Source organism: Mobula hypostoma, chromosome 4, assembly GCF_963921235.1.
Source record: "Mobula hypostoma chromosome 4, sMobHyp1.1, whole genome shotgun sequence".
NCBI classification, from domain to species: domain Eukaryota; kingdom Metazoa; phylum Chordata; class Chondrichthyes; order Myliobatiformes; family Myliobatidae; genus Mobula; species Mobula hypostoma.
In genome coordinates this window covers 103,663,020-103,679,672 of record NC_086100.1, presented here as the reverse complement: position 1 = coordinate 103,679,672, position 16,653 = coordinate 103,663,020, and the positions used below count along the sequence as shown (strand labels likewise).

At 42.7% G+C, this 16,653-nt stretch overlaps 1 protein-coding gene across 1 annotated transcript in view; it reads left to right on the top strand.

Annotated features, from left to right (window-relative positions):
- Positions 1-16,653, top strand: part of LOC134344880 (uncharacterized) — a 60,948-nt gene that overhangs the window by 40,257 nt on the left and 4,038 nt on the right. The window contains exon 2 of the mRNA XM_063045002.1: positions 15,030-15,191. Within this exon, the coding sequence (XP_062901072.1) occupies positions 15,030-15,191 (162 nt within the window). The remainder of the gene's footprint in view (positions 1-15,029; positions 15,192-16,653) is intronic.

Genomic DNA, 16,653 nt, shown 5'->3' with positions numbered 1-16,653 from the left:
CACTGCCTGCCATTCTGAAAAGGTCCCGTTTATTCCCACTCTTTGCTTCCTGTCTGCCAACCAATTCTCTATCCACATCAATGCCTTACCCCCAATACCGTGTGGTTTAAGTTTGCACATTAATCTCCTGCGTGGGACCTTGTCAAAAGCCTTTTGAAAATCCAAATATACCACATCCACTGGTTCTCCCCTATCCACTCTACTAGTTACATCCTCAAAAAATTCTATGAGATTCGTCAGACATGATTTTCCTTTCACAAATCCATGCTGACTTTGTCAGATCATTTCACCGCTTTCCAAATGTGCTGTTATCACATCTTTGATAACTGACTCTAGCAGTTTCCCCACCACCGATGTTAGGCTAACCGGTCTATAATTCCCCGGTTTCTCTCTCCCTCCTTTTTTAAGGAGTGGGGTTACATTAGCCACCCTCCAATCCTCAGGAACTAGTCCAGAATCTAAAGAGTTTTGAAAAATTATCACTAATGCATCCTCTATTTCTTGGGCTACTTCCTTAAGCACTCTAGGATGCTGACCATCTGGCCCTGGGGATTTATCTGCCTTTAATCCCTTCAATTTACCTAACACCACTTCCCTACTAACATGTATTTCCCTCACTTCCTCCATCTCACTGGAGCCTCTGTCTCCTACTATTTCCGGAAGATTATTTATGTCCTCCTTAGTGAAGACAGAACCAAAGTAATTATTCAGTTGGTCTGCCATGTCCTTGCTCCCCATAATCAATTCACCTGTTTCTGTCTGTAGGGGACCTACATTTGTCTTAACCAATCTTTTTCTTTTCACATATCAATAAAAGCTTTTACAGTCAGTTTTTATGATCCCTGCCAGTTTTCTCACATAATCTTTTTTCCCCTTCCTAATTAAGCCCTTTGTCCTCCTCTGCTGAACTCTAAATTTCTCCCAGTCCTCAGGTGAGCCACTTTTTCTGGCTAATTTGTATGCTTCTTCTTTGGAATTGACACTATCCCTAATTTCCCTTGTCAGCCACGGGTGCACTACCTTCCTTGATTTATTCTTTTGCCAAATTTGGATGAACAATTGTTGTAGTTCATCCATGCGATCTTTAAATGCCTGCCATTGCATATCCACCGTCAACCCTTTAAGTGTCATTTGCCAGTCTATCTTAGCTAATTCACGTCTCATACCTTCAAAGTTACCCTTCTTTAAGTTCAGAACCTTTGTTTCTGAATTAACTATGTCACTCTCCAACTTAATAAAGAATAGTCTTTAAAGTGATATCATTGGTGTGGGAACATCTCAATTTATGGGCAAATGGAGTGTACTCATCCCCTTTTATTCAAGAGCCTGATGGTTGAGGGGTAGTAACTGTTCTTGAAGTGGGTGGTGCGAGTCCTGAGGCTCTTGTACCCAATGGCAGCGGGTGGCAATCTCTGATGATGGACGCTGCTTTCCTAAGACATTGTTTCATGAAGATGTGCTCACTGGTAGGAAGGGCTTTACCAATGATGTACTGGGCCAAATCCATTACCTCAACATAAAGTGTTCAAACTTTGTGTCGTTTTCCATTCCTAGCTCCTGCATCATGAGATCTTCGTCTGCCTCCTCTAGACTCCATTTCTTTGGGGGGCTTCGGTAATGGAAGACTATCATCATGCAGTACAGGTCTCATAACTGAATGGAGATTGGGGTATTCAATAGATTCCTTGTTTTTATGAATTGAATTAACAGATATAGTTGATTTCAAAAAATAGAGCGTTATAGTGAGATTTCATATAGTCCTGATGAAGGGTCTCAGCCCAAGACATTGACTGTTTATTCCTTTCCATAGATGTTGCTTGGCCTGCTGAGTTCCTCCAGCATTTTGTATGTGTTGCTTGGATTTCCAGCATCTGCAGATTTTTTCATGTTAGTGAGATTTAATTGTAATATTCATGGCCAGCAGCCCAAAATCCATAAGATGGTCCTAAAAGTATTCAGGAAGCAAATTCTTTGTTGTCTTGTGTTAGCAATAGTTTTATCTGACACACTGCAGCTGTTAATATTTTTGTCATTCTCTGTCATTCTCACATGAGTCATTAGGGACCACTGCAGAGTCCATTTCATGTCTATGCTGCAATTCCTTGGAGTTCCGAAGGTGGCGCTGCACACGGAGTCCTGTCAATCTCCTGAGTTTGGATGGTGGGCACCGTTCAGTGGCTGTGAGCAGTAGTAGCTTGGGCGGAGCTTCTGAAGTAGGAGTTTCCCAGAATGCAGCATCAGCAGTTGTGTCACTAGTAATGCCACTCGAAGTGTCAGGGCAAGGACCGCTCACTCGAGGTCGAGGCTGTGATTTAACTTCTTGTGTTTCGCTTTGAAACTTCATACATTGAGCATCGATTCAACTATCACACTCTTTCGGCTAATGCAAAGATTTCGGCTTTAGACTTTTCATTGTCTATATCATGATTTTTTTTAGTTTATCGCATGTTTGCCATTTCTTTCAATTAGTAAAAGATTTTACATGCCTCGTTAATGTTCAATCGCTCACACATTTCTTGTTTTAATTGTTCAATTCATCTTTTCTACTCAGCCTACTGACTGAGGGTGGTAGCTGCAATGGAAATATGTAAGGATTCGAAGAAGGAGTCTGAGAGTCTGAGTGGGAGTGCCGAGAAAGAGATTTTTGAAATTTTCGTTATTTTTTTTCTCCAACGGCTTTCTGAGAGGCGGGACTGCGCAGGTGTGTGACGTCGGGCAGTGCAGCGCGGCAGATTTAAAAGGAACAAAGCCTCATAGAGCGGGCAGCGTAGTTTGCGGGCTGCGGAGTGAGCTGGGAGCAGAGTGAAGACTTAAGGGCTTCGGCTCAACGGGCTTAGGCGAAAGCGGGCGAGGCGAGGAAGGTTTGAAATTCATTTTCTGTTGCTATTTGAGGAGAGGGGCATTATGACTGAGGGCAGTTTGCTGTTCTCGGTGTCGGATGTGGGAGGCCCTGGAGCCTCCAAGCCTCCCAGACGTCTACATCTGCGCCAAGTGCATCGAGATGCAGCTCCTAAGGGACCGCGTTACGGAACTGGAGCTGCAGCTCGATGACCTTCGTCTGGTCAGGGAGAGCGAGGAGGTGATAGAGAGGAGTGGAAGGCAGGTGGTCACGCCGGGGCCACGGGAGGCAGACAAGTGCGTCACGGTTAGGAGGGGGAAGGGGAAAAGTCAGGTGATGGGGAGTACCCCGGTGGCTGTGCCCCTTAACAATAGGTACTCCTGTTTGAGTACTGTTGGGGGGGACAGCTTACCCGGGGGAAGCGACAGTGGCCGTGCCTCCGGCACAGAGTCTGGCCCTGTAGCTCAGAAGGGTAGGGCAAGGAAGAGGAGGGCAGTTGTGATAGGGGACTCGATAGTAAGGGGGTCAGATAGGCGATTCTGTAGACGCAGTCCAGAGACCCGGATGGTAGTTTGCCTCCCTGGTGCCAGGGTCCGGGATATTTCTGATCGTGTCCAAGATATCCTGAAGTGGGAGGGTGAGGAGCCAGAGGTCGTGGTACATATAGGTACCAATGACATAGGTAGGAAAAGGGATGAGGTCCTGAAAGGAGAATATAGGGAGCTAGGAAGGGAGTTGAGAAAAAGGACCGCAAAGGTAGTAATCTCGGGATTACTGCCTGTGCCACGCGACAGTGAGAGTAGGAATGCGATGAGGTGGAGGATAAATGCGTGGCTGAGGGATTGGAGCAGGGGGCAGGGATTCAAGTTTTTGGATCATTGGGACCTCTTTTGGCTCAGGGGTGACCTGTACAAAAAGGACGGGTTACACTTGAATCCTAGGGGGACCAATATCCTGGCAGGGAGATTAGCGGGGGCTACTGAGGTGACTTTAAACTAGAATGGTTGGGGGGTGGGAATCAAATTAAAGAGGCTAGGCGTGAGGAGGTTAGTTCATAACAGAGGGATGGGAACCAGTGCCGAGAGACAGAGGAGTGTAAAGTGAGCGTAGAAGCAAAAAGTACAAAGGAGAAAAGTAAAAGTGGCAGGCCGACAAATCCAGGGCAAGCATTAAAAAGGGCCACTTTTCAACATAATTGTATAAGGGCTAAGAGAGTTGTAAAAGAGCGCCTGAAGGCTTTATGTGTCAATGCAAGGAGCATTCGTAATAAGGTGGATGAATTGAAAGTGCAGATTGTTATTAATGATTATGATATAGTTGGGATCACAGAGACATGGCTCCAGGGTGACCAGGGATGGGAGCTCAACGTTCAGGGATATTCAATATTCAGGAGGGATAGACATGAAGGAAGGGGAGGTGGGGTGGCGTTGCTGGTTAAAGAAGAGATTAACGCAATAGAAAGGAAGGACATAAGCTGGGAAGATGTGGAATCGATATGGGTAGAGCTGCGTAACACTAAGGGCAGAAGACGCTGGTGGGAGTTGTGTACAGGCCACCTAACAGTAGTAGTGAGGTCGGAGATGGTATTAAACAGGAAATTAGAAATGTGTGCAATAAAGGAACAGCAGTTATAATGGGTGCCTTCAATCTACATGTAGACTGGGTGAACCAAATTGGTAAAGGTGCTGAGGAAGAGGATTTCTTGGAATGTATGCGGGATGGTTTTTTGAACCAACATGTCGAGGAACCAACTAGAGAGCAGGCTATTCTGGATTGGGTTTTGAGCAATGAGGAAGGGTTAATTAGCGATCTTGTCGTGAGAGGCCCCTTGGGTAAGAGTGACCATAATATGGTGGAATTCTTCATTAATATGGAGAGTGACATAGTTAATTCAGAAACAAAGGTTCTGAACTTAAAGAGGGGTAACTTTGAAGGTATGAGGCGTGAATTAGCTAAGATAGACTGGCAAATGACACTTAAAGGATTGACGGTGGATATGCAATGGCAAGCATTTAAAGGTTGCATGGATGAACTACAACAATTGTTCATCCCAGTTTGGCAAAAGAATAAATCAAGGAAGGTAGTGCACCCGTGGCTGACAAGAGAAATTAGGGATAGTATCAATTCCAAAGAAGTAGCATACAAATTAGCCAGAAAAAGTGGCTCACCTGAGGACTGGGAGAAATTCAGAGTTCAGCAGAGGAGGACAAAGGGCTTAATTAGGAAGGGGAAAAAAGATTATGAGAGAAAACTGACAGGGAACATAAAAACTGACTGTAAAAGCTTTTATAGATATGTAAAAAGGAAAAGACTGGTAAAGACAAATGTAGGTCCCCTGAAGACAGAAACAGGTGAATTGATTATGGGGAGCAAGGACATGGCAGACCAATTGAATAATTACTTTGGTTCTGTCTTCACTAAGGAGGACATAAATAATCTTCTAGAAATAGTAAGGGACAGAGGGTCCAGTGAGATGGAGGAACTGAGTGAAATACATGTTAGTAGGGAAGTGGTGTTAGGTAAATTGAAGGGATTGAAGGCAGATAAATCCCCAGGGCCAGATGGTCTGCATCCTAGAGTGCTTAAGGAAGTAGCCCAAGAAATAGTGGATGCATTAGTGTTAATTTTTCAAAACTCGTTAGATTCTGGACTAGTTCCTGAGGATTGGAGGGTGGCTAATGTAACCCCACTCCTTAAAAAAGGAGGGAGAGAGAAACCGGGGAATTATAGACCGGTTAGCCTAACGTCGGTGGTGGGGAAACTGCTGGAGTCAGTTATCAAGGATGTGATAACAGCACATTTGGAAAGCGGTGAAATGATCTGACAAAGTCAGCATGGATTTGTGAAAGGAAAATCATGTCTGACGAATCTCATAGAATTTTTTGAGGATGTAACTAGTAGAGTGGATAGGGGAGAACCAGTGGATGTGGTATATTTGGATTTTCAAAAGGCTTTTGACAGGGTCCCACACAGGAGATTAGTGTGCAAACTTAAAGCACACGGTATTGGGGGTAAGGTATTGGTGTGGGTGGAGAATTGGTTAGCAGACAGGAAGCAAAGAGTGGGAATAAACGGGACCTTTTCAGAATGGCAGGCGGTGACTAGTGGGGTACCGCAAGGCTCAGTGCTGGGACCCCAGTTGTTTACAATATATATTAATGACTTGGATGAGGGAATTAAATGCAGCATCTCCAAGTTTGCGGATGACACGAAGCTGGGTGGCAGTGTTAGCAGTGAGGAGGATGCTAAGAGGATGCAGGGTGACTTGGATAGGTTGGGTGAGTGGGCAAACTCATGGCAGATGCAATTTAATGTGGATAAATGTGAAGTTATCCACTTTGGTGGCAAAAATAGGAAAACAGATTATTATCTGAATGGTGGCCGATTAGGAAAAGGGGAGGTGCAACGAGACCTGGGTGTCATTATACACCAGTCATTGAAAGTGGGCATGCAGGTACAGCAGGCGGTGAAAAAGGCGAATGGTATGCTGGCATTTATAGCGAGAGGATTCGAGTACAGGAGCAGGGAGGTACTACTGCAGTTGTACAAGGCCTTGGTGAGACCACACCTGGAGTATTGTGTGCAGTTTTGGTCCCCTAATCTGAGGAAAGACATCTTTGCCATAGAGGGAGTACAAAGAAGGTTCACCAGATTGATTCCTGGGATGGCAGGACTTTCATATGAAGAAAGACTGGATGAACTGGGCTTGTACTCGTTGGAATTTAGAAGATTGAGGGGGGATCTGATTGAAACGTATAAGATCCTGAAGGGATTGAACAGGCTAGATGCAGGAAGATTGTTCCCGATGTTGGGGAAGTCCAGAACGAGGGGTCACAGTTTGAGGATAGAGGGGAAGCCTTTTAGGACCGAGATTAGGAAAAACTTCTTCACACAGAGAGTGGTGAATCTGTGGAATTCTCTGCCACAGGAAACTGTTGAGGCCAGTTCATTGGCTATGTTTAAGAGGGAGTTGGATATGGCCCTTGTGGCTACAGGGGTCAGGGGGTTTGGAGGGAAGGCTGGGGCGGGGTTCTGAGTTGGATGATCAGCCATGATCATAATAAATGGCGGTGCAGGCTCGAAGGGCCGAATGGCCTACTCCTGCACCTATTTTCTATGTTTCTATGTTTCTATAAGGTTCAAAAGTCCAATTTAATGTCAGAGAAATGTATACAATATACATCCTGAAATATTTTTTCTTCACAGTACAGTGGGTACCATTGTCTCTAGACAATTTCCAAGGAATCCCAGGTCTTGGGATGATTTCCTTCAATAAACATTTAGTTACTGTAACTGCATCATTCTTCATACAAGGAAATGTTTCAACCCATCATGAAAAAACATTAATAATGACCAATAGATATTTATAAACTTCACACAAGAGTAACTCTATAAAATGATCGCACAGTCTAGGTTCCATTGTCTAGTATCTTCTGCATATATTCTTCTACAGACTTGCCTCTACCTGTGTCTCCATAATTTTAGACCATTTAGCCAATTTAGGAAAGGCAGCATGTAATGCATCGAACATAATTTTATAAAAATCTTCATTTGGCAAGGTGACAGGTTCTGGTATTCTTGAAATTTAACCAAATAAAATTCAAATTTGGGGCCTAACCATGCCCTTATTAAGGTTTCCAAATCCATAATGCTAGGATCGTGAACAAAACAATAGTTTTAAGTTTCTGAATAGCTTTTTCCAAACCCACTTCTGGTTCAGGCAGCTTTTCTACCACAGCCCGTAATTCTCCTGCCATCCAAGTCAATGTACACCTGTTGGTTCCCCATGCACCCCAGCCTTCAGGGGAACACCTCCTGGTTGGTCTGGTTGTCTCTCCTGATCCTGTCCCCGAGCAGTGGCTTCGGTACTATTTCTTAACTCCATACCATGCCAAGAATTAGGGGATGTGGGTTGGGTCTTTGAGGGTGCTGAGTGACAGATAAGACTTATACTGCAGAAGAGCCATTGAAAGCTTCGAGAAAACAAACAGCATATGCTCTTTTTTGTACACAAGTGTTATCTACCTACATAAGTTCAAGGACAGGTTGCATTCTGTTAGTCTACTTAATTAGTGTACTCAGCATTCTTCTAGTCACCAAATCCACCTGTCTTTCTGCAGTTTGTCATATACTCAAAGTCCATCAGCATAACATTGCCCAAGGACTATTAGCAAAGCACTCTGGTACAAAACAGGTTCTGTTTTGTTGTAGACAAAACTGCCGTTTTGTTACTACAAGTAAAGTACATCTCCATATTGCTAACATTCAGATTGCATGCTTCTTTACTAATTTTGCTAACAAACTGGAAAATGTGAAATTATACTTTATACTTTATTGTCGGCAAATTGGCCATTATTATACTCCATTTGCCTGGTCTTTAACTGAACCACTTCCCTTTGCAGCCTCCCTGTGTTTTCATCACAACCCAGATTGTCTTCCACTGCAGGTCAAGCAACTTATCAAGTTTTTTTGTGGAATTATGGAAAGGATTTTCAGCCCACAAAGTTTTGCTGGCTGCCAACCCCAAACAGACAGGATTTGACCACAATGTGGTGCTGGGGCTGAATAAAGTTTTCAGATTCAGATGTGATCAAAATACACCACACTGGTCAGGATGCACCGCACCAGCCAGGTGTGGAAAATCCAGCCCGTTCTACACCATGTGAAAAGAGAGGTCTTTACCCAGAACTACGTCCCTTTGTTGCCCCTGCATGCCTTCATGGTCAGATCAGAGATTCATCAATTCATGAAGCACGGAAGCAAACCATTCAGCCTAACATGTCCACACCAATTAGCAGGGACCGATCCAAAGTCATTCCACCTTCCAGTGTTTGTTCCGGAGCCGTCTATGTTGAGGCAATCCGTGACTCTTAAATGATGTGGGTGACTTCGCTTCCATCATTCTCATATGCAGTTTATTCCAGATACTCACCTTTCTCTAAGTGAAAACAGATGCTCCTCTTCCTCCTTATCCCAAATTTATCTCCCCTATTTTCATTCAACTCTGATAAGAGGAAATGATTCCTGCAGTCTTCCCTATTAACCCTTCATAACCTTATATAACCCAATCATGTACCCTAGTAACCATCCCACTCCAATGAAAACAGACCCAGCCTCTCTAGTCTCTCTTCATACCCGAAATGCTTCATCCCAGGCAACACTATGGTAAATCACCTCTTCACCCATCTGGCAGTATCATATCCTTCCTACAGAGTGGTGAACCAAACTGTTGATAATACTCCATCTGAGGTCTTACCAATACTTTATAAAGTGGAAGCATTACCTCCTTTATTGTAATCACCTGATCTATTTGTGCTACTACTTTTAGGGATCATTAGGCTCATATATCAGAGTCCCCTTTTCTTAATACTCCAATACCTTATTATGTGGTGCTGGCTCAAAGGGCCGAATGGCCTACTCCTGCACCTATTGTCTATTCCTATTCTATGTCCTAGCTCAACGGTACTCCCAAACTAGAAAAACATTGCATTTATATGGTTAAGCTCAACCTGCCATTTCACCAACACATCAGTTTCACTCTGTAGCTCAAGAGCCAAGACTACCATCCAAACTCTCAATAACTCCACCAATCTTCATGTATCTGTAAGCTTCTTGATCACACTTCCCTGATCCACTAAATCATTCACATACAGTACATTATAAACAGCAAGAGGTCCTAGCACAAAGCCTTGGGGAACACCACTAGTCACAGATATTCAATTACAGAAACAACCCTCTACTATCACCTTCTGTCTCCTATGCCAAGCCAATTTTGGTTCCAATTTACCACCTTGCCTTTAATTCCTTGGCCCAAACGTTTAGCAAAGTGACCTCATCAAAATTCTTGTAAACCATATTTACTGTACAATCCTGATCAAAACACTTCATCTTCCCATGAAAACATTCAAAAATATTGGTCACATAAGATCTGCCAATGCCATACTTGCTGCTACTGAGGTTAGGCTTACATTCTGTAGTTGGTTGGCTTTAACCCAGTGCCATTCTTGAAAAGGGGAATACATTTTCCATTCTCCAGTCACCTGACACCTTATTTCAGAGCAGCAAAGATTTAAAAACACCAACCAGAGCCCAAGAACTGTCTTTCCTTGCTCCCACAGCAGCCTCAGGTAAATCCTATCCAGCCCTGTAGATTTGTCCATTTTTAACCCCACACAGAGCCCCTGTTCTCCCAAACAGTCCCTACTCATTACCTGATTATTCTTTAATCCTTAATTCTGTTTGCCAATGATAGATCATGATCCATCTTTCTCTTCATTAGATTAAGTCAGGTTAGGCAAGAAAATAACTACAAGTGCTCAAGCTCAGGTCAGAAACGTGACAGTGCTGGTCAGTTGGGGTATTGGTCAAGTACCATTTTTAATACCTGAGCAGTCTCTCTTGTAGAGGATTTGGGTGAGAATGCACCTGGTGTACTACATATAGTACAATGCAGTGATACTACATGTAATGGAAAAGCCTAGAAATCTGGGTGCCTAACTTCTGTTTTGCGTCGAAAGTTGATTTGCACATGTGTAACCCTCTCACCGGGGCTTGTATACAAACTGGGCTCAGTAGCCGGCTCTGCTAACAGCCACCTGACTCAGGGGTGAGAAGGCCACCTTTCACAAACAATTTGCGTATAGGTTTGGTATGATCTGGGACTCAACCAAACAGGAACATTGGGAATTCCAATTAAAGAAACCTCAATTTGAGTGAATGCCGTGTAAATACTGCCCATACACAATTCTCGGTCACTGAGAAATAACAGATCATGCACTACATGAAATTATAAAGGAAGTATATTTACCAATTTCAACTTTTATCAAACAGTTAAGAGGAAAAAAAATTTTAAAAGGGCCAAATATAGTTAAACCAGTCTAAATGTGCACATAAACACTGGAGCTTGTTTCAATAGTGGTTTTGTGTACCACTTTACTCACAGTGCTGAATTCTCATCACCAATCACAGTCCCTTCATGGACTCCTTCATCTTGGGAAGTACTCCTTGCACTAGGGTCTCCCCTTCAGATAGGATTCTCCAGGTGTCTTCCCAGATCCTCTCCATATCTTCCCCCAAAAGACGACGAACCTGACTACTGTCCATCAGAAACCTGTCTCCACCCAGCTCTTTCTAGAACCTTCTCTCCACCCCACTATCCCAATTGGCCTACACAATGTTCCTAAGTTGGACATCATGGTTCCTTTACCAAAACAAAAACACTCTCACCATCAGGACACACTGCTTTTACAGAAAGCTGCTAAAATAAAATACCTTACAACATAGTAGCAGAAATCTTAAACAAGGCATTACACATGATTTCATCCCTCTAGGAAACTGCACCAGGCACTTCCAGCTGCCAGTTGACTCGAGAGAAACAGTTGCTTTTCTAGAGTTATTTTACACATAATGACAAAACAGTTTCAGCATGGGGCACACATTAGTGACAAAATTTGAATAATATGAAACCTATGCCATTCACCTTTAACTTCCAGGAGAATTAAAGGATTCTTACTGGGGTATAGAAACATTGTGTGTGGCAGAATTTCCAAAGATGGAAGTTTTTGTTATATCATTCCACCAACGGCAGATAGATGCAGGTTTGCTGATGACACCAGTGTTGCTGGCTGAATAAAAGGTGGTGATGAATTGGCACATAGGAAGGAGGGAGGCTGAAAATGTGACTGGGTGGTGCCATAACAACAACCTCTCACTCAACATCAGCAAAACTAATGAGCTTGATTATTGACAGCAGGAGGAAGATGGAGGTCTGAGAATTAGTCCTCATTAAGGGATCAGATGTGGAGAATGTCAGTAGATTTAAATTCCTCAGCGTTAACAAATCAGAAAATCTTTCCTGAGACCAACATGTAAAAGGAGGCGTGACATTGCATTTACATTCTTCGAAGTTCCCATAGATTCAGCATGCCACCAAAATCTTTGACAAACTGCTATAGATGTACGGTGGAGAGTGTCCTAAGCAGTTCCAACATATCCTGGTATGGAGACACCAATGCCCAGAACAGAAAAAAAAAAGCCCTGTCCATCTCAGGCACAGCCCTCTCTGCAGGAAAGCTACGTCCATCATCAAAGACACCCAGCGTCCAGGCCATGCTCTTTTCTCTCTGCTGCCAACAGGAAAGAGGTACAGAAGCCTTGGGCACCACAGGATCAGGTTCAGGAAAGTGAGTCAGTGCAGAATCAGTTCAGAGTTTTGGTCAGAGAAAATATTCATGTTGGTTTAGGGCCATCAAGCTCCTGAACCAACATGAATATTTTCTCTGACCACAACTCTGAACTGATTCTGCACTGACTCACTGTCACATGGCCACACATTTTAATTCCACATCCCATTCCCATTCTGATATGTCTATCCACGGCCTCCTCTACTGTCAAGATGAAGCCACACTCAGGTTGGAGGAACAACACCTTATATTCCGTCTGGGTAGCCTCCAACCTGATGGCATGAACATTGACTTCTCTAACTTCTGCTAATGCCCCACCTCCCCCTCATACCCCATACATTATTTATTTATATACACACATTCTTTCTCTCACTCTCCTTTTTCTCCCTCTGTACCTCTCACTATACCCCTTGCCCATCCTCTGGGTTCCTCCCCCTTTTCTTTCTCCCTGGGCCACCTGTCCCATGATCCTCTCGTATCCCTTTTGCCAATCACCTGTCCAGCTCTTGGCTCCATCCCTCCCCCTCCTGTCTTCTACTATCATTTTTGATCTCCCCCTCCCCCTCCAACTTTCAAATCTCTTACTAGCTCTTCTTTCAGTTAGTCCTGATGAAGGGTCTCGGCCTGAAACGTCGACTGTACCTCCTCCTAGAGATGCTGCCTGGCCTGCTACGTTCACCAGCAACTTTGATGTGTGATGCTTTCAATGTCTCTTTTACAAATCAAGTTCTGAGTTTTACTTCTTTATTTGCACAGATGGTCATCTTTTGCACATTGGTTAGGTCTGTCAATCTTTGTTTATGTACTTTTTCATAGATTCTATTGTATTGCTTTACTTTTCCTCCAAGTGGCTACAAGTAATTAAGTCTCAAGGTAGTACATGAAAATGTACAGTATGCACTTTGATAATAAAGTTGTTTTGTGTCTGGCTTTGTCTCTCTGCCTAGGAGGATGGTACAATCAGAACCTTTCGATATCTTTAAGACAGAAGTAGATAGATATTATAAGTAAAGAGGTAGGTTCACAGCTTGGAAGAGTATCTATAAAGTAAAAGTGAAGGACAGTGCAGCAGAGGTTACTGAAGTCTCCAGAATAAAGAATAAGACATAAAGTTTAAAAAGGGATTAGAATATCACTTCCAGTAATATGAAGAGAAATTCGAAAAGGGTGGTGAATGCTGGACTGAAGGTGTAATATTTGAATGTATATGGTATTTTAAATAAGGTAGACAAGCTTGTAGCGCAGCTAGAAATGAGCAGGTATGATGTTGTAGGCATCACTGAGTGATGGTTGCAAGATCTTTACTGGAAGCTAAGCAACCATGGATACACATTTGGGCAGATGGATCTGCTGATAAAGTTGCACATGCGGGTAGATTGGGAAAATCAGGTTGGTACTGGATACCAAGAGAGGAATTTGTAGAATGCTTATAAGATGGCTTTATTGAGCAGCTTGTGGCTGAACCCACAGGAAAGGCAATTCTGGAATTGGTGTTATGTAATGCACCAGGTTTGATTAGGGAGCTTAAAGTAAAGGAACCCTTAGGAGGCAGTGATCATAATATGATATGATTCACTCCATAGTTTGAGATGGAGATGCTAAAATTGAATGTATTAGTATTACAGTGGAGTAAAGGTAACTATAGAGGCATGTGAGTATATAGTATATATCTTGAATATATAGTATGCTTTGACAGTAAAAACTAAGTTTTATTATGTGTATTTGTATTACAAAGATTATCTTAGAAATGAAAGGGTTAACATACGAGAAGCATTTGATTGCCCTGTGCCTGTACTCACTGGAGATTAGAAGAATGAAGGGGGATCTTATTGAAACCTACCGAATATTGGATAGAGTGGACATGAGAGGATGCTTCCAATAGCGGGAGAGTCTAGAACCAGAGGGCACAGCCTCACACTAGAAGGACATCCCTTTAGAACAGTTGTGAAGAGGATTTCCTTTAGCCAGAGAATGTTGAATCTGTGGAACTCATTATCACAGACAGTGTGGAGACCAGTTCATTGGGTATATTCAAAGTGGAAGTTGAAAGGTTCTTGGTTAGTAATGGTGTCAAAGATTACAAGGAAAATGGGGTTGATATGGAAAATAAATCAGCCATGATCTAATGACAGAGCAGACTCGATGGGCCTAATGGCCTAATTCTGCTCCTAAGCCTTATAGTCATATTGTCTTAAAAGATCATTGCAGGTACATGTGAAATCAGAAGCAAATTTACAAACAAGTAATGCGTGATTTTATTAAGTGATGGACCGGGGCTGAATGAGCCGTTCCAATTTCTGATTGGTATTTTCATCAGTTATTTACTTAGTGGCATAGCTTCAGTGGAGATTAAGGTATTTACCAAATTCCAAGTACAGTCAAGGATGAGATAGATAAAGTTTTCAAATTTAGGAGAATCAGAAGTTATGGGGATCAGCATAAGAATGGACCAAGGCCAACATTACTCAATGTTCGATACATGGACTTTGTGTAGGTAAGAGGGATTAGTTTTTGGGGGTTTTTTGATTTATTTTTTAGCCAATTCAGCACAACATTGTTGCTGAATGCCCTGTTCCAGTGCTGTACTGTTCTATGTTCTAATAGTAGATCAGTCACAATCCTATTGAATCGCAAACCGGGCATGAGGCCCATGTGGCTTATTCTCACTGCTACACTATACACGCACAGGCCTAAAGGCAGTTTAAATTGTTTCACCATGGACTAGACGGGCTGAAGGGCCTGTTTCTGTGCTGTCCTTCTCTATTACTCTAAAGGCATCATTCCAAGATATGCCACTATGTAAATTCACCCATGATATGAAAATACCAATTAGAAACAGGAGTAGCTTATTCAGATCCTGGTCCACCATTTACTAAAATCAAGCAAATTCTTTTTGTAGATTTGCTTCTGTTTTCCAATGTACCTGAAATTACCTTTTAAGACCATAATACCATATGCGATTGAGACAAGAGTGTGAGTAATTTATTTTCTCTGTTCTCTTACTCTAGGTACCCGTGACAGGACAGTTAGCTGCTGATGATGGAGCACCAGAAGGTTCCAATCCTCTTCGGCCATATTTAACGGTGGCTATTGTCCTGCTTGTGATGGTTCTGCTAGTGTGCCTTGCAGCTATCATTGGAGTAGCTCTCATCTATTTTAAATTGAGCCAGGTACTTTATAAAATAAAACAAGCTTTGTAACTTTTTTTAAAAATCACAAAATGAAATTTGGCTACTGGGCCATTAAGTCTCTTAGGCCTGGCCTCTACTTTATTCGATTATTTGATTGACATCTATCTCCCCACCTTCGCTCTGCATGCCTGGATGACCTAGCCTAATGAAACTCTATGCAGCTCAATTCAGAAGCTCTGCTATACCCAGCATTCACAACCTTCAGGAAAAGGAATTCCAAATCCCACCAGCTGAACTGAAAATGTGATTCTTGACTTCAAGTCAAGTCAAGTCACCTTATATTGTCATTTCGGCCATAACTGCTGGTACAGTACACAGTAAAAATGAGACAACGTTTTTCAGGACCATGGTGCTACATGAACAATACAAAAACTACACTGAACTACATTAAAAAACAACACAAAATTACACTAGACTACAGACCTACCCAGGACTGCATAAAGTGCACAAAACAGAGCAGGCATTACATTAAATAATAAACAAGACAATAGGCACAGTAGAGGGCAGTAGGTTGGTGTCAGTCCAGGCTCTGGGTATTGAGGAGTCTGATGACTTGGGGGAAGAAACTGTTACATAGTCTGGTCATGAGAGCCCGAATGCTTTGGTGCCTTTTGCCACATGGCAGGAGGGAGAAGAGTTCGTATGAGGGAACATGTTGTTTATGTTATATTGATATAATAGTGTACAAAAGGTCACCGAAAGTATGAATTTGCAAAAATCCCACTTAAGCTGTCATTGCGAATTATATTCAAACCAGCTGCTAGGTTTATGCAGCTGTTTTATGTTGGACCTGAAGTTGCAAACACTTCTCTCATATGTACATCTGGGAATCTCCCAAAAAAATAGTGAAAGATATTGATCATAACTGCCACTTTCACTCCAAATACATAAAGGACATTAACTGTGTTGCTGACAACGAAGGAGGAATCAGAGTAACATTGATGGCCAGGAAAAGAAGTGAAATGAAAGATGCCAGCTTCACCCAAAATGTATGAAAATAAGGAGAGAACGTGACTGAATAGGAAAACAAGTAGTGTCTTTTTAAATTGTCTGCTAAAATAATTAGGTTTCAATAGCTACATTTAATGTCAGCGACATGTGTACAATATACATCCTGAAATTCTTTTTCTTCGCAAGCATCCACAAAAACAGAGGGGTGCTCCAAACAATGAATGAGTTAAATGTTAGAACCCCAAAGACCCCCAACTCCCCCTCCCACACATAAACAGCAGCAAAGCAACAACCATCCCCCCTCCCACCCAGACCAACAAAAAAGCATCAGTGGCCTCCACCGAGCACTCAAGCATCAATAAAGACACAAATTTGCTGTACCCCAAGACTACTCATTTACCCGGTATTTGACATATCACAGGCTCTCTCTCTCTCCCTAGTAAGGGAAGGAGAGGTGTCCCTGTTTCACTATATGTGTGTCTGCCACAAA